Source organism: Cyanistes caeruleus, chromosome 2 (assembly GCF_971803275.1).
Source record: "Cyanistes caeruleus chromosome 2, bCyaCae1.hap1.1, whole genome shotgun sequence".
Lineage (NCBI taxonomy): Eukaryota > Metazoa > Chordata > Aves > Passeriformes > Paridae > Cyanistes > Cyanistes caeruleus.
In genome coordinates, this window is record NC_141702.1 from 81,695,482 (window position 1) to 81,719,464 (window position 23,983).

Consider the following 23,983-nt stretch of genomic DNA (forward strand, 5'->3'; position numbering starts at 1 on the left):
TCTTACACAGTTCAACAGCCCTAGAAATTGTCATCCTAACTGTTCTGCAACAACAGTAAACTGAGAATGTCAAGCAGCATTACCATGTCCATCTCCTCTACAGGAAAAGTAAATAGAAGTTATTCCTCAAAGTTCTGTATTCTGGGACATAAGAAATCTATCGCTAATGTAAAGAACCGATGGTCTTTTGAGAAGGAGGTAAAAAGATACTTCCTGAGAATCAAGTAGCTATTTGAAAATGTTCCCATTGTTTTATCTTTCTTTCTTTCTTCTTCTTTTTGGCAATGTTTCCTATCGCACAGGAAACATCCCAACAGGCCATGTGGGGACGCTGTGCTCAGAACACAACTTTTTGCACCAATAGGTTCGCATACCCACACACTATCCATTGGCTCTCTTCAGAATACGGACATTTACTTTGCCCAGTCAGTCACTGACAGTCTGAAGGCTCGTAAAGCCCAGGTGTCACGGCTGACATTCAGGTGCTCTTTGTCAGACTTCTTGGACAAAGTGGCAGGCATGAGAACACTCGATGGAATGGGGAACAACCACTCTCATTAGAAGCCAATCGTACCCTCATCTTTACCACGACTAGAATCCGATGTTTCAAGGACGGCCAAAACCCTCACAGGAACCACAACCGCACCAGAAGCGGCAGCCGTCCTGCCCTAGCCGAGTTACGGTGAGACGAACGCGTGTCGAACAAGAACGGCGCCTGCGATCGGGTGTGAGGAGAACTAGGCGCAACTTCTCCGCGCCCGTCCCAGCCCGGCCCGGGCGGGGCGGGGGCAGCCGGGCGCAGCGGAGCCCGCCCGCAGACCCGGGCGGCGGCTGGGGCGGCCCGCTCTCGCCTCGCGCCAGTGCCGCTCACCTCGGAGGCGCCTCTGGTACCGCTCCAGGGACTCCTCCAGGGCGCGCACCCCGCGGGGCGCCCGCATCAGAACCCTGCTGGCTCCCGGGGAGCAGCCGGCGCGGTCCCCTGACACCGGGGGCTCCCCGCGGCGAGGTTGGGGGAGAAGTAGTTCCACCCGTTCTGCCTTCCCGCGTTGGGCTCCCGGAGGAGCCACCTGCGGGGATCCTCCGGCTCCCGATGGCCGCCCGTTGCCGCCGGCCGCCACAGCTGAGACTAGCAACGCCAGGAGTCCGTATGCTTCCCGATGGCGGGAATGCCGCCGCCAGGACTACAAGTCCCGGCATGCACCGCGCCGCAGGAGGCAGAGCCCCCGCCCACCCCCGACAACTGCGGGAGGGTGGTCGCCGCAACCCATCTCCCCTTTGTTGTTGATCGCGGCCGCAGTCGCGCCTGCGCACAGCACAGCCCGTCCGCCTACGCCCTCGGGCCTGCAGCGGGTTCAGCGCCGGTCCCGTCACGGCCTGGGCGGATCGGGGCGGGAAGCAGCGTTTACCTCCCGCCATCGCCCGCGCAGGGAGCGCCCGCAGCCCAGGGAGCGCTATTGTCTGAGTGCGGCGCAGGCGCAGCGCGGCCCCGCCGCCGCTCGGCCCCGGCGCGTGCGCAGTGCGGCGCGGTGCCGCGGTGCCGTTAGCCGCCGCTATGTGCAGGGAATAACGCCGGGGCCGTTGCCAGAGGGACACCGCGCGCTCCGCCCTCGCTCCCGCATCCCGCGGGATGCCGGCTCGCTGAGCACCCGCTAGCGACGGCCCCTCCCCGACGCGGCGAGCCTCCTCGGAGGGGTGAGTGAGGATGATGCTGTCGCCGCCGCCCTGGTCTGCGGGTCGGGCGGGAGCCGTGGCGGGGAGAGGGGCCGCGGTCGCGCCGTGGGTCCGCCCGGTGTCTATTGTGTCAGGAGGTGCCCGCCCGCCGGGACACGGGCGGGCTGCGGGCGGCGGAGGGGGAGGCAGCACGGTCTGGGCACAGCCCGCTCCCCCTCCCCCGTCTCCGCCGGGCCCGTAGCTTACTCCGCGCCCCCGCCTCCCTCTGCCCTCGTCAGCACGGGGGGATCGCCGGTGCCAGGGGGCATCGCCTCCAGCGGGACGCCGACGGCATCCCGCATCTGGCATTGGGTGCTGTTGATCCCGCTGCCCGCGTCTCCCTGCCCTTTCCGCCCGCGGGGCGCCCCCGGCACACCCACCCATCCACCCAACCCCGGGGCTGCGCACCCTCCCCTCCCGCGGACGGATTTCCGCGATTCCAGCGGTTTCCAGAGGTTTAATTTTTGGGGGGAGGTGACCCTCTTTCACTGACTGCCCCGGGGCTGGATGCGGCGTGTTTCTCCGGATTTAAAAATCAATGACGCCCTTCGTCTCGGATGCGGCGTTTTCCCCCGTCTACTTAAAATAATGTCTTCTGTGAAAGGGAGATGGAGAAAATCTGCGGGTTTCGCCTTTTCTCATGTTGCGTATTTCCACCCGACGAGTCAGGTCCCCTGCTTCCGAAAACATCCTTCACGAAGGCGTGAGCTTCTCCTTTTTCGAGGCGTTTCCTGGGAAAAACATGAAATCAGGGTTTCTGTCCCCGGTGGCGAGGAGCAGCCCGGGCCCACTTTGTGCGTGGGGACGAACGGGTTACTGCGCTAACAAAAACCCGATGGCGATTTTCGAGCAGAAAGCGGCGTCGCAGCGGAGGAAGCGGGCGGGAGGGGCGGGGCGGGGGCGCTGCCCGGGCCCCCCTGCGCCCCGCGGCCGGCCGGGAGCCGGGCGGGCACGGCGTGCGCTGCCTGCCCGCGCCTGCGGCCGTGTGCTGAGCGCTTGCTTAACGTGAGCCGACAATTAGCCCATCCAGCGCTCGCGGCTTGATGGAAAAAAATGAGATGGAGATGGTATGCTGATGAGTTGCGGATACATAAGGATCGCGTTGTTGTGACAAGAGATTAGATAGCAGCCACTGATCTGCGCTTGGAGGAAATTATTTTCTCCCCCGTGAAAGCAAAGGTACTCATAAAATATTTAAGTACTTTGAAAGAATAAAGCCTGTTCTAGCACTGGGATGATCATCTTTTCTCCTTTGGAATGCCATTCAAGGCATTGTGACAGCATTTTTGGCCCTGGGCTTGCATCTGTAAAATGATTTGTGTGATGGGACAGGTTTTGTACACTGAACGGAGACATGATTACATATGCTGTGATTTCCTATGATTAATTTCCTCTGGAAATTACTTTATGTCCAGATGCTGAGAAGCCTTGTCTTGCTAAACTCTGCTGATACGGAAGCTCCTCAACTTTAAATTTTATTTAACGGGGAAAAAGTTAAACATAAATGTAGCAAAGAATCTCCCTTCATTCTTTGATTATCACTTTTTAAAATACTTTTTCAGCTTCATATAAATGTTCTATTCTTGTTGGCTTTTTGTTTTTTCTTTTGTCTGATGGAGATTAGGAAGGCTGGCGAATAGAGAGTGCAGCTGGGGATACAAAGAATTTTGTCAAAATTTCAAGAATCTAGAAGTTATTTGTAATTGATCAGATTAAAATGCTTTCTTTAATTCTTTTGAAGGGAAACCGTCTGACTTATAAATTGTTACCAAACTTTGGCATGACAGTGCGTTGTTTGGGGAGTGGTTTTGGCATATGGCTATTTCCCATATGTAATCTGAAAAAAACAATGGATTCTTCCTAATAATGAGTTTCATCTGCTGTAATGGGTTCGACAGACAAAATTTCTTAATAATTCTGGTGATAACATACAAGCCAGAAAAGATCCAGGTTATGAAAATGAGTTGGAAAAGTCTGTGTTTGGTTATAGGTGAGAGCTTGGAAGCTTCCTCAAATGCCTGGAATGAAACCCAAGGCATGAGTAGTTGCAGAAATGGATTTTGCAGTACCATTTTCAGTTCTTGGCACTGCAGGGAGAAGGTATTTAATGTGTATTGATACCATAGTATCACTTGGATTCTCCTAATGGGACAGTTTCCACGTTAGCACTGCTTTTCTTAGCTTTGCAGGCAGAATGGAACTGAAATATGATTCTTTTCATTTTAGCTAGAAAGCAAAGAAAAGCTGTGAAATTCTGGTTTTTCTTCAGAACATTCTGAACTGGGGCGTCAGGTATGGAAAGCATGCAGATAAGAGATCTTCTGCCAGTAGATTCTCTCTTCTTGTAGCACGTGTGAGATTGTAAAAGGACACAATGGTACTTCCCCCTCTTTGCATATGCATAATGTAGTAAAAATTAATTTTGTTGTGATCGAGAGACTGTAATTTGAGAAAAGGAACTTGCTTGTGACTGAGGAATGGAGCTTTAAGTCTGCTAGTGTGTCTCCTCTAAGGTGCGCATCTTCACTGCGCCAATTGAGCCTGTGGGGGTCTTCCATTGTCTGTTAGGTTTGTAACGCTCTCACCAAACACCTGCTTGTCTTCCATTCCAGTATTGATCCTTGCATGTATCCATGCATTTTCGAGGGACTGGTCTGCTGAGAGCAGCTTCCTTCAGTGCTCAGTGCTAATGTTTCCCTGGATCATGGTCCAGCTAGGGCATTGAATGGGGGCAGGTGTCATGGTGAAAAATAGTATGTGATTAGGTGACTTAAACTGTAACGTAATGCATGCAAATAAGGGTTGGAAGAGAGTTGTTTAAACGACTTCATGTATGTCTGTTGTACAGTTATACATTCATAAAAAAAATTAAAAATACTAAAATAAATTGCAAATGCCTAGTTCTTTCTTGTAGTTTAATTTCTCTGACTCTACCACCAAAAAGCTGGGAGGCTATTTTTATTCTATGGGTGCATGTGTGTGTAGAGTGGTCTTTTTAGTTAAAATTGAGTTTGACCTTCCAAAAACCCTTACATTTTAAATTAGTATATATCATTTTTTATCATATGTCAAAACCAGCTTGTCATAGAGGTTTCAAATAAAAGCCACAATTATATTTTAGTAGATTGTTGATGTAATTAGATTTCAGGTGGCTAGACCTGTGTTTTAGGAATGTAATCAGTGCTGCATCACTGAAATTGAAGTGTGTCCTGCTGGCTCTTAGATTATGCGGGAGAAGTAAGGGAGTGGGGTGGATATGAAAGAGGCTGACTAGTTGTTCTATCTTAATGGCTCTGCATTACTCCCTCTTCCTTGGGTTTGGTACAGCATGGCTGCACTGCATTGTTGCAGTGACTCTGGTAGTTTACAAAGTACATGAGAAGTTAATTCACTCCACTAACCCAGGAGAACACTATTTCTTTTCTTCTTATTTTGCTCTTTTTTTTTTTTTTTTTTTTTTCCCTTTCCTCCCTTGGATTAGCAAATTGAATTATCTTATTGTGTGGCCAGATGAGTGCCAGAGCAAGTACACAGAACAGGACAGCAGTGTCAAGCCAGGAAGAGAGGAAGACTCATTTTTCCAGTAGCAAAGATACATTTCATCTACTTTATTGTCCTATATGGCTGTCCTCTGCACCGCTGCAGTCTACTGCAGTCAGGTAGGAGGTGGGTTATGTATTAATCCAAGAAAACAAAAAATTAAGATCCTGGGATTGTTCTGTTAGTCTTTATTTGAGGTCCTTGATATGCAAAATGGCTAAGGCCACAGACCAAGCATTCAGAACCCATCACTGAAAGAAAAAAAAAATTCTCTGGAAAATAAATGTGAAAATAGGATAAGTAGTTCTGTTAAGCATTGTGGCCTTTGTACTAGGGTAAGCAGGATTTTTATTCCAGGGTAATGTTGGTATCTTTTCCTTTATGGAATTTAGGGATGTAAATGTTCAAATATTTTCACAGGTTTTTTTTTTCTCCTATTTATTAGTTTTGAAGTGTGTGGGTTTTGTGAATTGTAGGAAGGTGCTAGCCAGGTAGAGGTTTAGAGAAATGGTGGGGGTTTTAATTCAAAATAGAGATTAAAACATAGTTTTTATTCCCTGAATAGAAGAGGATAAATTTTTCTCATGTAAGTCCAGGAAATCAGTCAGCTTTGTTTCTCCTCTTTTTCTCCTCTGAGAAACTATTAGTGAAAAAATACACTTTTCCTTAGTTAGGTGCTTTTCAGAGCTTTGGCGTCATTCACTGGTGGGTTTGGTGTGCTGATTCAGATACAGCAACTGCAGCCCTTTTACTGTCTAGCTTTTTTGGTTGGTTCTGCTGCTTTTATTGCAAGGTTTGGTGTTCTTTTAATAGGGTCCTCTGTTTGCTTGTTTCCATTCTTTTGAACTGAAATGTTTTATATTCTGATCTAGTCAGTGAAACTTAAGAGGGTATTGTCCTTTTCAAATAGCTGAGTCTTCTGAAGTCTGTGTGATGTGTTTTCCAGATCTCATTTTTTGCTTAATTCCAAATAAAATTCTGGTTCTGCTCATTTTGTTTCATTCCAGGAAGAACTGCAATTATTGAGCTTGTCAGAGACATAACAGAAGTTGTGCCACTCCCTGGCAGTTCCAAGATGTTTCTTTGTGCATGGGGTATTTAGTTAGTCTTCAGCTGTGGTATATGAAAAACTTGTAATCAATCCATTAGCAAGTCATTATGATCTGAAAGTAGTAATAAACTCAGTGCATTAAATCAGATGTACTTGCAACTTTTCCCTCAAAATTACATGCCCAAATCATTTTGTTGATGATCTTTCTATTCATTTGCAAATACTCGGCCATCTAAATATGCTTTCTATTCTGTGTTCAAAGTCTTTTCAATTTTGTCTTATTCGTCTTCTCAAATTGGGTTGCGTTTCAGAATTAGGAAAAAAAAAATACAGGAAGTTAGAGTGTCACGATACCTTTTCAGTTTTCTTATGAACATACTTGTTTCCTGCTTACATTAATCCTACCTTCTCTTGACTCTACCCTGAGACCTAGATGATTATTTAGTCCTCTGGAACTGTATCATCACAGGAATCTTGATGTCAGGAATTATTCTACCTCATAATTTAATTTACTAAACAGAAAACGCTTAATGGGTAATATTGTAGTTTCGCTTCTTTTTTTTTTCCTTTGGAATTTTCCTAAAAATGGACACATAGATGGACCTTTGTTGTGACTTATACACAGTTATTCTTTGCTCCAAGAATAGGTATAACCTGATGGCAAGGGAAAGTTGAAAAAGCTGCAAGCAGTAATTTCTTGCTTCCTGCTGAGGCATTGCTAGCCTCTCTTCTATTTTCTGCTTCAAACTTTTGAGTCAGGTGTAGTTTCTGTTAAGGATTGTTCCTTCCACTTGGTCTTCACTTCTTCAACTGTGTCTTGAAAAGACAATTCTGTAAAAATGACTTGATTTTTTATTCATGTTCAGCAATATATCAGCTTAATTAAATAATTAAAATCTTGGTTTTCTACAAATTTTTTTATTGCAAAAAACTGTCCCAGTTTTGTGAGACTAATGATGATTACTCTTCTGGTCATTCATCTCCTTTTTTCTTTAAATGGCCATGTTTTCTTTTTATTGTACTTGGTTTTCAGAGAGAGTAGTCATGTAAAATGAGGGTGAAACCCTTCTTGTAGGAACAACTTTTTGAGGTGATTCACTAGTTAAAAACACATCTTGAATTTTAGCTTTGACTGTGACACTGATTATTACAAATATCTTTTTAATTTTAAGCAGAAATTAGTCAGGGAGCCTTTGAAGAACCACTGAGAACCTAAAACTTGTTGTTTAGCTTTTGCAGTAGCAAAGAGTTTTGAAGAATGATGGCAACTTGTTGACATAAGAAGTATAGAACCTGTACATTTTTTTCATGTTACAGATACTACTACCCTCGGTAGTCATTCTGTGTTTGTTTTACTGTTACAATTTGTGCTGATAAACATAAAACAGTTTCTGAAAAAGACCTTTTATTTATTCTAAATGGTCCTCAGTCATCATGATCTCATAACCATTTAAACATCATGCTGATTATTTTATTGGGCCTGATTGGTGATAATTGGGTAGAGCCTTTATTTAAGTAAATGTTTTTAGTTTCAACTGTTAGCATTTTCATCACAAATTTGTAGCATATTTTTAATTAATCAAATTTTAATTAATCAGCTTTTAAATTCACCTTGTGATCTCTTTCTAGACAAGCTCCAGTCCTAACACATTACAAGAAATCCTATGCCTAGCACTTAGTTGCTGAGCACTCTTCTGAGAAGTGCAATTGCATTCCCACTGTCAGTTCTACAGATACATATTATAAAACAAAAAGGCATGAACTTCTCAAGGTCTGAAATGAAGATTGGAAGCACATGGGTGTTTTTCATCTGAAAACAGATTCCTAATGGAGAGGATTGTCTCCAGTTGTTTCATGGGGAGCTGCAGCAAGGCTTCTGATGAACATGCTTAATTTTTTTGGTTTTTTCTTCTTGTTTTGTAGATAGTACTATGTGGCTTTGGGTTCTTCAGTTTTTTCCTAGTTGGCAAACAGTAAGAAAGATAAGAACTGGAGTTAGTGAAAAGGAATAGTTGGATGTAGTTAGTAAGAGTATTATGAAAAAGAGTAAGTATTTAAAAGAAGAATCCTACCCAAAACCAAAACAAAAGTACAAAAAAATAACACCAAGAATGAGCAATGGAAAAATACATTCACACAAAAAAATATCAGGTTGAACTTAAGCTTGGACATAGATTGAGTCAATCAATTGGAGGCTCAAATATGTCACAAACATTTTTTTAAATTATTTTTTAAGTTTGGCAAGAACAATATTTGAAATAAGGTGGCCATTGCAGAAAATGTATCACTGTTTCCATAATCATAGTTTGCCACTTGGTGCTGAATCTTTATAGCCTGTTTGTTTTGTTTATCTCATTCTAAATTTTATTTTTTGCTTCGTTGAGCATGGCTAAGTTTCTGTGTTCCCCAGGTCTTAGTGCAGTCAGTGCATCTTCAGGTGCTGAAGACAAGTGTGTGCATGGTAGGATGTGTTTTCACACAACGATACAAAGCCCAGTATAATTCTGTTGCATTATATTCTTTAGCTTGCTGTAGGAAATGTATTGCTTGTCATTAACCAGTATTGTCTCTTTCTATTTTCCTGAAATAAATAGTACTTCCTCTAGTATTTGAAACTTCTAAATAACATCTAATTGTCTTGTATACTGGTTGTGTGTTTTTTTTACCATTCCCTAAACAAACACACCTTGCTTTTCTCCATTTTTGTGGCCTGATTGTATTTGCTTTAATACACTTTATTGGCAACTTCAGCTATCAAAGTTAAACGAGTTAGGTGTTGCTTTGTTGAAGCTGCAAATAGCAACAGTCACCTTGCCCCTTAGGGCAGACTGATACTCCACAGTCTGTTTTGTGTTGAACCCTTGAAGGATTGTCACTGGACTGGCTTGTTTCAAAATGCTGCCTGGTTACTGGCTTTGAGGAGGTCACTGTAACAGAACTAGGAACTAAGCTATCCCAGCAATCACCTTTCAATACCGGCACATAGTTGAAGTGTTTTAGAGATTTATTTTATTCATCAGGGCTTAAGAAGTGAGAAAATTTCTTCTGTCACAGTTTCTGATGATGTTGCTTTTGGTCTCAAATTTTACTTACCTCATTTACATACACCCCTCCCCCCCCCCCCCCAAAAAAAAAAAAAGCATTTTCAGTTGATTTGGTTAATATGGCTGGGTATTTACTTGAACATCTAACAAGATTAATTCCTTTTGACGTTGTCTGGATAGACTATAGCATATAGTAAAGTCTTTTGAAATGTGGCAGTAAAAACAAACCATGAACCATCAAGACATGAGAGTGAACCAGGAAGTCATGAGTCATTTGTTGTCCAGTTGAGGTAAATGGAACCCTTTAGTTTCACTAAAAAGTATGAATATTATCAAACATAGTACTATTTTTTTAGTGTAGTTAATGACATTGATTCAAACAGCATTGTGGGACAAGTTTTAGTTTTAAGAGATTGAGATCCTTGAGTTCTTGGATTTTGTGAGTCTTTCCCTTGGTGCAGTTTCTTTCCAAAACCAAAAAAAGCATTATGCCTTGTGTCTTGGTTTGAAAGACAGGTGTCTGCTAGGGAAGGCAGGCACCTTCTTTGGAATGAAAAATGTAAACTCCATTTCTCTGAATTATTGTAATTTTGAAATTAAGGGGCTCTCAGGCAGAGATATGGGGATAGGAATAACTGGAATAATTCTTTACTAGTATGTAGAACAAGTCAAACAAACAACAATAACTATGGCATCAATAACAAAACAGAACCAGAGACCCCATGACAACCTTCTTGGCCGTGACAGGAAAGGATGGAGGAGAGGCTTTGCTTCACAAGCCCTTCGGGCAGTCAGTCCCGGTGCTCCTGCAGGGCTCTGAGGAACACCCTGCTGGAACAGGAAGAATGAGCAGAGATCCCAGGCTGGTGGATGAGGTGTATCAGAAGCTCCGCAGCGGTGGCTGGCACTGCAGGACATCCAAGCAGGATGGGGGGGCCCACAGAAGAAGAGGAAGAAGAAGCTCCCTCTGGGTTATGGCGAATTCCTTTCCCCAAGCAACAACAGCTCCGAGTGTGCTGCTCTGAAGCTGAAGAAGCAAGCCAGCCAGCAGCTGCCCCCCGCCCTCTCTTTTACCTGTCCCTCTTCCCCCTGGGCCCAACACCCAACACCCTGCTATTTTTATCTATTGTGGTTTTTGAGGGGCAATGCCACTGGCCTTCAAAAAAAATTTATTCAGTAATGCCCATGTATTATTTTATTTATATTTATTTATATGGTTTTTCCATATCCATAGGAATTCTTCTTTTCTTTCCATTCAATACTTATTCACATTAGGGGTCACTGATCTAAAGCAGGTTTAGAAGACCAACTGCATTAGTGTATCATGAGGTGAAAGACTAAAGATTTGATCCATGGGTGGGCTATAAAACCCATTGGTTAAGCAAGTGAAAAAATAAATACACATAAAAAGATTTTATGAAGTATATAGTTCTAATCTGTAATGGATAAATATGAAAACCTACTTTATATTTGAATAGAAATTGTGGTGAAGCACTGGAACAGGTTGCCCAGGGACGTAGTGGATGTCCAATCTCTGGAGGTGTTCATGGCCATATGGGACCCTGAGCAACCTGGTCTAGTGGAACATGCTCTTGCCCATGGCAGGGGGATTGGAACTTGATGATCTTTGAGGTTCCTTCCAACCCAAGCCATTCTGTGGTTCTGTATAAATAGTCCTTACAGTTCCTATAGATCTGTCTAAATATAAGAAGTCCTGTGAGGTTTAGGGGAATTTGCTGTAATTGCCTTGTGTTCTCATAGCAGCCCAAGTGGAGCTTTCTACTGTCTATCCTGGCTGTGCCCTATTCTTCCCTTTTCTCCCACCCCCACCTGCATGGCCTCACCCCTTTTGCTTTTGTCCTACACTGGTGTGTAGCTTCTGGGCACCGTTCATTTGTTTATGGCAGTGGAGAAGAGCAGAAGAGCACTGAAGTTATTCTGTGGCGAGTTGAACATTGAAATAGCCCAGCTCAGCTGCACTGGCAGCTGCGGCAAGGGGAGGAGTCCTGACTTCGTGGCTGGGATGGGGCGAGAGTGTTGGGATCCTGACAGCAGAGAAACTGGCTTGAGCTAGTATGGAGCTTCTTCACTTTAGCATTTTTTGTGGTGAGGTTTAAAACTGCCCATTCGCCTCTCCACTGAATCTTCAACGCTAGGGTTGGAAATAAGTCAATACAGTGAAGTTCTGGACATGTAAGCAACCTATGACAGGGTGTCTTAATCTGTGTATTAGTGTCGTTAGTATATATTAATTAGATAATATACATTAATTTTTCATAGTAACTCCTATTCCATGGCAGATGCAGGGAACATAAGGTACTTCACACAAAGTAGGCTACTTGAGATTTGCTGTAATACAAGTGTGTATGCAGGAGCTGCTAATAAGGAAGAGGTGCCACACTGTTTTCTAAATACTAATACTACTAAATTCCACATCCCATACTGCTCCTATATTTGCATCTTTAAATTTAATTAAGCTATCGTCCCCATTTCTGCTAGTAAAACTTAGGCACAGGCTGCTTTCCTCTCATAAATTCTGTATGCAATGGAATTTTACCAAATGTTAAAAGCTGTGCAGAATCTGAAAATGTGTTTTCATTGTCTCTAACCAAACCTGCAAAAATACCTGAAAAGTACTTTGAAGTTGAACGTAAAATTTGTAAAAAAATCAGTCTTTGGAGCTCGGTTGTTCATAGAGTGGTTTTTTTTTAACTACTTAGAATGAAAATACAGATAATAAAGAATTGTTTTGTCATAACTATTCAGTAATATTATATTTTTCAGCTGCCTTTCTGTCTCCAAAAGATTGAAAGTTGATAATGGTACATTCTAGACCAGCTGTTTTCTAGCTGTAGTGTTCAACTTCTATGGATGTATTGGTGGACGCATTTGGACCGTTATTAATGAAACATTAATAATTTTTTTTAATCCATTATGGTGCTCTTGTGTTTATCTTGCAATGCCGTGAGAATGCATTCAGTTTGGTAAAAATGCTTGTGTGCCTGGATGAGGTAGCCCTTAATCTGTTCATCTTGGGGACCAAGTACAGGGAATGCTTGTATTTTTTCTCTCCCTCCCTCTAGCTTGCATGTACATGGCTTGTGCATTCAGGCTAAAAGAAAAAAAAAAGTCGTTTGTGAAATTCTGGCAACATTGGGAAAGCACTTTGCCTTTGATTTGAGGTAAAGCAATCCTATTAAGATAAAAGAGAGAGAAAAATATATGTAGGAGAGCAAGTAATATCTGGTTTCTTAGGCATGTGTGCTGTATCCCAAACTGTACTGAATCTCAACGTGCACATGAGCTCACTCTTGTTGTGTGGGGAAAACAAGTTGTTCTGTTCCCCACAGTGTTCTGTGGGGAAAACAACTTGAGTGGCAAATGCCCTTCAAAGGCAGTGAGAGTGCAAAGGAGCCACGTGAGCACAGGTCAGCCAGCAGGCTGTAAGGAGCTGGGAATGGTCAAACTTGTAGCACACTGTTTCTAGTGGGACAATGGGCTTGTTCTTTTGAGCACGTTCTGCTCAGCTCTCCATTTTCCTGAAACTTTTAGGAGCTTTGTAACTGAAATCTCCAGCTCTCTAAAGCTCGCTGTTGGGAGGAACGATTGGTGGAAACTAAATGTTTGCTTAAGCCTTATTTCCTCAGGTAACTAAAAATGGTTTCAGTAAGAGTTTTAATTGCCAGCTGTGTGGTAGAAGGAGAATACATTTTTAAAAAAACCCTGATGCACTGGAACTGCCACCTGAACATGAGGAAGGATTTCTTCACTGTGCAGGTGCTTCACACTGGAGCAGATTGCCTGGAGAGGTTATGGAGTATCCATCACTGGAGGTACTCAAGTACTGGCATGACAATCCTGTGCCATGTGCTTTAGGATGACCCTGCTTGAGCAGGGAGGTTGGACCAGATGACCTACTCTAAATCGTATATTCTACAAAACATAATTTAATGAATACAGGATGTAAATTGTTTCAGCCTTTAAAAATGGAATTCATAATTATATGTCGTAATCAGCTTCTTATGTGCTTGTCCATGTTTAGTTCCATCTTAAAATGTTGTAAAATATTTTGGGTAAACCAGAAGATTATTTCTGTACTGCAGAAGCATGGTCAGTAAAAAAGCTTAACATAGCTTTTATGCAGCTGAGCTTTAACTGAGTTTGAATCTAATCTTTTTGTTGAAGACATAAAATGAGTAACTTTCATAGTAACTGTGGGTATTTCTTAGAGTAATCAAAATCCAAGCCTTCAAACTTGTTCACTGGAGTACAAACAAAAAGCATGACTTGATCCCTTTTTGTGGATAGGGTTACAATACCACTTACTCCTGTTTGGTTTGGTGCCTGGAGAAGTATGTGTAGTTTGGAGGTGTTCCCATTCAGCCTTCCCTTTCATATGTCTTCCTATTTCTTTTTTTAGGCAAAAAAATAATTGAACTTACAATGGAAAATCTATATAGATTTCCTCCCATAGAATGACTTGAATTCCAGATTCCTGTCCATTGAAAGACACACTTTCATTCATTTAATAGCCTTTAAGAATATTTGTAGTATGATACTAATAAAAGCATTTTCCAGTGGTCTCCAACTATTCTGAAATTAATCAGATTTTTGTTGTAGCATTCTGAAAAATATATGCTAGTGTCCTGAATCAAGTTTAAATCCCCAGTCATTGTTAAACCAGTTTATAAAGCTTACAAAGTCCACGTGAAAATAGTCTGCTTACTTAGCAGTGAGAACTTCTGATTGTGATTTTGTTGAGGGGTTGTAGTCTACCTGCTCAAACAAGTTTTGCATAAAAAGGTTGAACTCTATATGCACTCTATGTGTTAATTCTGAAAGTTTATTTTGATAATTCACTCATAATTGTTCCATCACATTTAGTAAATAAGAGACAATTGAAGAAACTAAGACTTACCATCCTAGTAGCTGTATTCCTCTTTGTTGGAGTGAATAGGCACCACGAGCAGATGTGGAATAGCTTCTCTATGGGGAAGCCATTTACTAGGTACTAATTACAGATGGGTTTAAAATTTTTTGCAATAAGTAGAATTGATAATTAAAACTGTGGATATTCTTAGTATTAGTGCAAATCTTATCCTGCTTTCTTTCTTGCTTAATATCTGTCATTTTGACAGCTGTTCTTATATGATCATACGTTGAGGAAGTGTTTGTTAAATTTGGTACCTCTCAGTTTCATTTCATGGGAAGGAGAGAGATAGGAGGACACAAACATTAAAGAAATACCATATTCCAAACTGCAAGATTAGATTTCTTTTTAACTATTTGGCTTCTGTTTGAAGAACCAAACAAGTAATAAAAATGTAAGGCATTTTAAGCCTTGTTCTACTCAGTTTTTATATGAATCTCCAGGAAGAAGACTTCCCATCAGGAAAAGATCTAAAAATCAAGGTGAATATTTTTATCTGATATTGAAAAACGCTGAAAAAAACCTGATCTCTTTACATCGGAGCTACCATGCTAATTTTTAAATAATTTTGATTTTGTCCTGATGTGAATTACTTCATAGAATACCTATGTAGCTCAGCATAATTATGGCACAGAATTATTTTTATGGTTTGTGCATGCATGCACACTCTCCCTCTCTTCATACAGTGAAGATTGCCTAGAGCAAACATCTCTTGCAACTTTAAGGCAAAAGTTTGAGCTTTTGCCTTACTTTGTAAAATAAGTTCATCCAATTTTTTTGAAAATTTTTTTTAATTTTTTTTTTTTTTTTTAATGTAGGGCTTGTGTTACTGATCTTGGAACAAACAACTCAGTGTATTTCCAAGAAAAATACATCTGTGGACTTGGCTGTTGAGACTAATTGTAAAAACACCAAAGCATTCCATAAGGGAGAGGATAGAATGTATCAAAAATTTTGTGTGGAGCATGATAAATGTTCCATAAATTCATGTTACAAGGGAGATATAGCAATAATAATAATTGAATGACTTTTCGAAGTTATGTATCTGTATTGCTGTGAATGGATGTGGAGATCAGTAACACTGATATCAAGATGTGTCCTCTGTCACTTCCACTTTCACGTTCTGTGTACATTGTGTCAAGAAATAAAATGGAATTGAAAGGAGAAAAGTAGATATGAATCTACATATTTTATATTAATATGTCCTTTTCTTTACTAAGAAAGTAAACTTATCTTCATACCCACAAAATAAATAATTCCTAGTATGAAGGAAGAAAAGATTTACATTGCCTTGAATGTAATTTAGTCTTACTAAGTATCTTGAGTCACAAGCTAAACCCCATATATTTCACAATTTTGGGGAAAGTGAAATCACCACCCTTGGGAGGTTAAGAGGTTTAGTTTTGTTTGCAAAATGCTGTTTGTTTTTTCAGTAGTGTTCAGGGCTGTGGTCAGTACTTGGCCAATGCAAATAAAACCACCTCATCCTACACACGCAGCCTCAAACACACAGCCTACAAAATCACTTGAAATAGGCCACAAGCGAGGCACTGAGAACAGGAAGTGGAAGAGGAGGACTTGACTGCTTCTTTTAAGATTGCATTCTGTCCGAGTGCAATGCCCAATTTGTATTTGTTTATTTATTTATTTTCCTGTTTGCTTATCTCAGCAATAGTGTAGTGTGATATGGAATAGAGGGAAGGGAGGGATTTTAGTAGCTTTTATCACAGGGAGCTTTTTGTTGAAGATGATCTGGTTATTATTTCTTTGGCTGGCTTGCCACAATAATTTCTAAAGGCTACTTATCGTATGTACCGTTTTATTAGCATACTTGGTATGCTAATCTCTCCAGAGATGACCTCTTTTGACCATTTGAAATAAGGAATTTTAAAAATCATTTCTTTTATGCAATTCCTTAATCTGAATGAGAGTGATGGACAAAATTGAACACTTGATTGTTTGAACATAAATTAAGCTACTCTTATAAGCAGTTATTAGCCTTTATTTTAGCTGTTTATTGAAAGCAGCTTTGAAAAGTATTTGAAAACTTTGAAAAGTATTGCTGTTCAGTTTTGGGAGGCTGCAGAGAAGTACATTCTCAAGAAATGATTTTTTGTTCATGATTGTAAAGATTAGGAAAGCAAAATGAGCTGTTTCTTTAATAAATGCAGAATGTCATTATCATCTGGTATCAAAAAATAAAACAGGATCATTCTTTTAAGTCTTAATGACTTTATCCTAGTGCCCAGTAATGGAGTAGGTTTTAATGTTTAGATAGGATAACTTAAAAGGAAAAAAAATTAAATCTTCAGGTACTTCTCATTACTATGAAAAAAATACATATATAAAAAGGCTTATGATTGTTGTGTAAGACTGTATTAATGTACAATACCAGTGCTAAGCAAAGTTTTCAGATCAGCTTTTTAAGGATTTGCTTGTTTTCCAATGCTCTCTGTACAGATAACCCAGTATTTTATTTTGTGTCAAGTTGGTATAGGACTTTGTTTCACTCTGCTGTTCTTAATACAATTTGATCTCTTAGCTTCTACTTGGGATTGTGATATGTTGTTTCTTTTCCCTCTTAATAGCTTCACAATTTTTTTTCGGTGTGGGGGATAGTGGCTTAGCCACTTCACCTACCGGTTTCCTCTGAACCTGCATGTCTCTCATCAGATCCAATGGACTTGTGCACCTTCAGGTTCTTTTGGTGGTCTTGACCCTGATACAGTGGATGGTTCTTCATTCTCCCAGTCCCTACCTTTGTCTACTGTGACTTGGGCAGTGTGGTTGGAACTTTTGCTGGTGAAGAGGGCTAAAAAGTGGCTGAGTGCCTCAGCATTCTCCATATCCCAGGTAACTAGGTCACTCTTTTCCTTCTGGAGAGGGCCAACTTTTTCTGTAGTATTTCTTTACTCTCAACATATCCAAAGAAACTTTTCTTGTTGCCCTTGGTATTGCTGGCCAGATTATTCTATTAGTTTTCCTCGCTCAATCCATGACTGTTCATATGGTATTTCTGCCAAGCTACTTGTCCTTGTCAGTACTCTGTAGGCTTATTTTTTGAGTGAGTTTGAGTTTGTCCATAAACTACTTTTCATCTATGCAGGTCTCCTGGCAAATCTGCCCAGCTTCCTCTCTGTTGGGATGCATCTCTTCTGAACTTGGAAGAGGTGATCCTTGAATATTAATAAGCTTTCTTGAACCCCTCTTCTCTTCCGGGCTATATCCTAGTCTAAGGAAGAGACTGAAGATCCCTGAAGAGGCCAAAATCTGCTTTCCTGAAGTCCAAGGCAGTGAGCTTTCTGTCCTTACTTAAGGATCCTTACTTACCTAAGGATCTCAAACTCCTCCATAGAGTCACTGTAGCCAAGGCTGTTCTTGAGCTTCATACTTCCCGTCAGCCTCTCCTTGTTGGTGAGAACAAGGTCTCTTGTGGACAAAAGCCCCTTTTTGTTGGCTCCTCCAGCACTTGCAGAATGAAGTTATGATCAATGCATTCCAGGAACTTCCTGCGCTGCTTATACTCTGTTGTGTTAATCCTCCAACAGATACTGGGGTAGTTGAAGTCCTCTGTGAGGACCTGGACTTGTGAATTGTTAGGACACTCCTGTCTGTCCATTGAGGGCCTTATCTGCTCAGTCTTACAGGTGAAGCAGACCCCCTGTAATGACACCTGTCCCTGCCCTACTTTTAATCCTGATCCGTAAGTTCTCAATCAGCTCCTCATCCATCCCCAGGTGGAGCTCCATGCTGGTTACTGATATGGAAGGTGATACCCCCTGCTTTCTGCCTTGCCTATCATTCTCGAAGACCATGTATCTTTCCATTCCAGCACTCCAGTCATAGAAGCCATCCTACCTCATCTCTCTGATGCCTTCTTGGCAACTGTAGTTCAAAGGCCTCTTCACCAGCTTAGTAAATCTTTGTCCAAAGATACTCTTCCCCTTCTCTGAGAGATAAACCCCAGCAGTTCCCCGGCAGACTAGGTTTTTCAAAGTGAGGCCCATGATCTCAGTAGCCAAACCTCTGTGTGTGGCACTGTCCTGTAACCATTTATTGATTCTCCAGATTCGACTGGCCCTTTCAAACCCTTCCCTTTAACTGAGAAGATTGATGTGAAAACTGCCTGTGTTCCGGAGTGCTTTATCACTGCTCTGTAATCCTTGGTATTCAGTTTGCTCCTGGCTATATGACTGGTACCTGCATGAAATAATAGCAGCAGGTAATTGTCACTGGACAGGATCTTTTTGCATACTGTGACACTCAAATGACTGATAGCCATCAGGTAAGCCTTATGTTTCAAACAGCCCTTTGCAGTATTTGTATGTTGATACTGGTGTAATAGCAAACTGCGTGATCTCAGGATTCATTTTTTTAGTCATTATTATATAAAAAACAGAGTAGGATAAGGTCTTTAAGTCACTGTCCCTCACAATCAAAACTCCAAAGCAACTTCGACTGCAGCTGCACTGTTGGCAGAAAAAGAAGTCTATTTCAGTTGCTGTTCTGACAACTATTCCTGTGTGTCATGGCAGTAAAATAGACATGGATCTAATTCTGACCTGGACCAGAGGATGCTTGCGCAGTCCCAGAGATGCAGCAGTGTTACAGGACAGATTCACTGCCTGACAGAGGGCAACAACCTCTTGAGCTGCTTTCTTGTCTTTATTCTGTCAGATCCATGGGGTGACCTGTAGGGCAAGAAGAGTATTTGGGTCCCTTCTGTAGAGATCTCAAACTCCTTCAATGCAGGAGGAAAATCTCTCTTGATGCTTAGTAATATTCACAGGTGGAAGGCTATTTTAAAAAAAATTCTTTTTATTATTAAAATATGAGGAGGAAATGCTTCTTCCCTCCAATGCTGCTGGGGAGTCTGCAGCCGATCTAGGCTAGGGCCAGCCTGTCGCACTATTGTAAAGCTGTAGGTGTGTCTCCCCACCTCCCCCTTCTCCCCTGCTCCCTTTTCCTTTCTCTCCTAGTCACACACTGCCTGAGAAATACACTACTGTTGCTTTATAGATTTGGTACAACTCTGTAACTCTTGTTGTTTTACTCTTTTATGGTAGGCAGTATAGGTAATGTGCATATCTACCTATATAGGAGTGTACTAATTAAAGAAATAAGGGGCATTACTGAGCTTGATGTCCTGATGCTTTATAAAGGCAGTTTCTTGCTTTCTTTTTTTGTTTCTCATCTGTCAGTTATATCTATTTTTTTTCTTCTTAAGCTTAAAATAGCTTTTAGAAAAATCTTTCTTTTATAGTAGTGGATGTAGCAGATGTTCTCTGTCTATAAACAAAAGCTCTGGGTATTTTTCAGATATAAGATTCAAGAAGATTTACATATTTTTATTTTACCTTCTTTCCTCCTCCATCTCTCTGTAGAAGAACATCAACCACAAGATTGAAAGCATGGAGGGCAAAGAAGGTAAAAGAGTGTATTGCAGAGTAGTGATTAAGGTTTCTTTGCTCTCAGTATTTCTCCTGTACTGCAAAATTTTGTCATGGCTACATCTTTCAGTCCACTCTGGAAATTACATCTTTCAGACATAGTGTAAGGTTTCAGTATGTTTTTTAAATCTGTTTTTCAAGAAATTGTGGCCAAATTCAAATATTTGAGGTGAGGTGAAACAGGTCAGAAGCAGAACACTCAGGGGTATCATTCCAAGCCCTGTCAGTTACATCTTAGTAATTTTAGGAGAGAAGCCAACAGACCAAGGAGGACTGAGATTTTTATGAGATGTTTTGGTTTAGTGATAAGGGCAGTTAGCCTAATCTCATTCCCGTTCCCCATTTGAGCAAAAGGAAGTTAAATTGAAGGGGTAAGTCCCTCTTGTTTCACTTGAGTTACCTGTTTTCTTCCACTTTACCTATTTGTGTGCTTGCCATCAAGTTCTACTCTTGTCCAGTAATTTTATAACATTTTAATGAAATTTACAACTAATATCAGTATTTCTTTATATGAATGAGAATGGAAAAAGTTTCATGTTCAGGGCTGTATGTAGCATTTGAATGTTTCTAAGAGGAATGTGTTCAGGTGAATTTTCCAGTCAGCAAAGTATTTGAAAATAATAATACTAGCTTGTTCAATTGCTGAAAATGTAGAAATTTTTGGTCATTTTTCCTAAGTATATGAGTTCATCTTCTCATTTTCATGAAGAATTTAAATGGTTTCAATCATAAATTACCTTATTTATGCTTCCTTTTCCTTTTATTTTAACAGCCTTTTAAAGGAATATTCTGATTAACCTTTAAGGCCAACACTTGTGAAGTAAACTTGAGTGTAAAAAAGGTCCATAAATACTTTAAAAAATATTTTTATTGATCATTAGCCTAAGCCATATAAATTTAGATGGGTGTTTATTTATTTAAGAGTTTTGAGGAGCAACATTATACAATACTGTGGTGAGAAAGAATAGGTTCAGTCAGGAGGCTGTTGTCTGTGCAGCCCTCTGTCTCCCTTTTTGGGACAACAGCAATGTGAGCAGTGAAGGAATCAGAGAATTATGAAAGCACCAGGGATAGTTTCATGAGCTTCATGACTAAACATTCAGAAACCATCCTAGACCATGACTTATTTTTCTGTTTTTATAGTCCCTATGATGGCAGATGAGCCATTTCCTTTACTTTGGAAAAGTGGTCATAAATTTTCTAGCCACCCTGTGTGTGGGCTTTAAGTTCACTTTGCTAAAGAGTCAGGTGTTCAGAGATAGAAATAAATGAGGCCATTTGAAAACCAGTATATTGTGTGAAACTAAGTACTTTAAAATGAAATGCTGAGGAGTTTGGAACTTAAATATTCAAGACTATGATGTTTCAGTGTTAAAAAAAAAGCTCTCTACAGTTTCCCATTTACATGAAATCCTCTCTACAGCTACTTGTGGAGGTTTTATTGTAAGTGTTAATGAATTTCTCATGTGGTGGTGTTGAGCATGGCAGATGAAGTCAGGAGGAAGTTAATAATTCAGGAAAGGTTTTTAGTGATGTGCAGTAAATAAGGCACAGGCTAATCAAATGATGAGTACAGGAAAAAGAACACTGATTAACTGACAGTTAAGCTCTTTGTTTTAACCTGAGTACGGTAGAGTCCTGATTAAAATATGTGGTGATGTAGTTAAAGGTTGTTTTCTAATGCATGTATGTAAGTAGGTTAATTATGATTGCCCATGGAACACTTTGTCTGCTACACTACCCCACTTCAGAGGGTTATACAGAGTAGACAATATTACTGTGCTGTTTACCACTTAAAACTTCCTAGGTTTAAATCAATTATCTTTATAGATTTCTTTATAGTATCAATTATATGGACACAATAATCTTCTCAGGGTTGAAGTTACCTTCAGTTTGGTCTTTTCTTTCTTTGGCATAGATTTTTCCATTACAGTCAAAGTTAGAACTGCTGGCATTGCTATTTTTTATTACATCAATTAGTCAATAACGGAGTCATGGGAGGTACTTCTCCAGTGGGTGTTGTTTGCTGAAAGCATTTCTTTGTGATTTAGTTACCAGCTTTAACTTCAGTTCTTCTCCAGTCATTATTGGCTCTATCACTGCTCTCATTTGTGATTTATCCCTTGTCATGGCTGACTTCTGACTTTTACCTTTCTTGAGTCCTGATTCCAGAATCTGTCTAGGTCCAGTTCGAGTGTCTTGTGTGGTGGTCTCTTCTGTGTCTGTGAAAAAGATGCCTTATTTTAGGTTCTAACTGGTACTCTAATATTAAAACAGCATGCTCCACAAATTTATTTAAGTACCTCTGTGTAGACAGATGTATTGAGAGAATTTATCCTTGTCCTTGTTGAATGAATATACACGAGGAAGGTTTTCAAAGGTCTCTTGCTTTTGTCCATTTGGATGGGTTTGTACAAGAGCAGTAATACAAGGTACAAACTGATACTCAGGCCTCCTTCCGTATTTCAATAACAACTTGGACTTATGAGGTACAGCTAATATTTTTTTAAAGGTAGTGACATAGGATATTCTGCTCTAACCTTGTTTTAGAAATATTACAGTCATTTCTTCAGAAATTTCCCCAAATTTCCTATTCAACTTTATGAGAAGGTCAACTTAATTTTAGCAAATACTTTAGCAGCTGGAAACAGGAACTTGTAAGGGCAAATAATGGGCAAAACAGGGCTTCTGGCATTGTCAGTACTGTGTCTCAGTTTGGTGCAGGGCTTTTTTTAATGTTGCTTTAAAATACTCACAAGTATAATTTGTTGTACAGTAATAGGATAATTGTATACCATTAAAATTACACTATTTTCAGTCCTAATGTGGAGGACTACAGTACTTAAAAGTTGGAATTTCAGACATATATTAGGCTTAATTTAAATTTTAAGCATGGCTTTTTGTTTCTCTGTAGGATTGTTGCCTCAATCCTACAGTTAGCTAACTTTAACTGGAGCTGTTTTCAGTTACAGGCAAGTACAAAAATGTAGATTGTAAAATGCTCAAATTTGAGATTATTAAGGATTTTTATTTGCAATAACATGTCTGTATCAAAACTAATCTTGGCAGTGTTTCTTTAGACATTTGAAACTGGTTACACCCATCTTTTGGCTGCATAATACAGGATCTTAGTTCTTAGGAGTGAAGTATATTTACACAGATGATGCAGCCAATTTCCCTGTTGCTGGATCATCTGTTTCAAATGACTTATTACCCACATATTCATTCCGACACGCTAGTTACTGCCTTTTGAAAGTTTTAGTCCTTCACCGTAAAATGCTGTTTCTTCTGCAGACAAAGAGATATTTTGCAGCTGCCATAGATGTCTCAGCCACTGACTTGCAGGTATCTGGAATGAAGCTTTGAATGATAGTCTTGATGAAATGTTTGCTAGTTTGGTTAAAGACTCCAACAAAATACTGCCATTTTAAGAAATACTAATAAAACCAAATGCTTCAATAAAGCATTTAAAATTCTTTTTTTCTAGGGTAGAAATATTTTTGGTAAATACTTTGTCTGAAAAGTATAGTCTGTATTATACTTTTACCAGGTCCATCTGGGATGATATCCTGTCATGGATGAAGAAAGGCTAGGTAAAGAAGAGAGGTGTTGGGGTAGGACAGTGAAACCTCACTAGAGCATCCTTCCAGCCCCTCAAAATTCCTGAGCTGTAAGTGGCGTCAGTGCATGTAACAGGATTGATAATAACCATTCATGAAAGAAAAAAATTTCTTTTTGAACCCTGTGTAACCTTTTAGTATCCATAACATTTCATTGCAAGAATTATCATGACCTAAATTTACACTCTGTAAAGAGCCATTTCTTGTGATGATTTTGCACCTGTCATATAGTAATTTAACTTGGTATCTCCTAGGCAGTGAAGTGTCTTTCATCCTTGTACTGTTCAGAACTACAGCCAGAGTACTTGAGACAGCAGTGTATTCAAAATATTGCAAGCTTTCATGAAGTTTTTGGGGTCCAGTGTAAGTGTCCACATACTGTCTATATTACTAATAATTGTGCAGTTCCATATCCAGTTTTTAATGCACTTTTTTTGTTGTGATATATAGCAACTATTGCTGCTGGATCCTGTTTTTAGCCAGTTTTGCTATGCAGATTCCAGCACAGCCCTGATCAAAGACATTGGTTTATTCTGTAGAATACTTTAAAATAAAATATGTATCTAGGTTGATGGTTTCTTGCAGTTGAGACAACAACTGTTTCAAAAGAACAACATTATTAAGTTTGATAGAACTGG

The 23,983-nt window shown here is 40.5% G+C and overlaps 2 protein-coding genes across 61 annotated transcripts in view; one reads left to right on the forward strand and one right to left on the reverse strand.

The window, feature by feature from the left end:
* The window catches only part of SDCCAG8 (SHH signaling and ciliogenesis regulator SDCCAG8), a 104,431-nt gene extending 102,863 nt beyond the window's left edge, over positions 1–1,568 (reverse strand). For 4 of the 11 annotated variants that reach the window (XM_086878240.1, XM_086878233.1, XM_086878242.1 and 1 more), the window contains exon 1: positions 872–1,488. In XM_086878240.1, the coding sequence (XP_086734366.1) occupies positions 872–938 (67 nt within the window). In that variant the 5' untranslated portion in view covers positions 939–1,488. Of the gene's footprint in view, positions 1–574; positions 833–871 lie in introns of those variants that run through there. The other 7 variants (XM_086878235.1, XM_086878237.1, XM_086878234.1 and 4 more) reach the window with 7 other exon arrangements.
* CEP170 (centrosomal protein 170) overlaps positions 1,278–23,983 on the forward strand; it is a 95,990-nt gene continuing 73,284 nt past the window's right edge. For 20 of the 50 annotated variants that reach the window (XM_086878181.1, XM_086878202.1, XM_086878187.1 and 17 more), the window contains exon 1: positions 1,433–1,692. The gene's annotated coding sequence lies outside the window, so the exon portion shown is untranslated. Of the gene's footprint in view, positions 1,693–2,608; positions 2,890–5,191; positions 5,370–23,275; positions 23,396–23,599; positions 23,709–23,983 lie in introns of those variants that run through there. The other 30 variants (XM_086878198.1, XM_086878203.1, XM_086878212.1 and 27 more) reach the window with 8 other exon arrangements.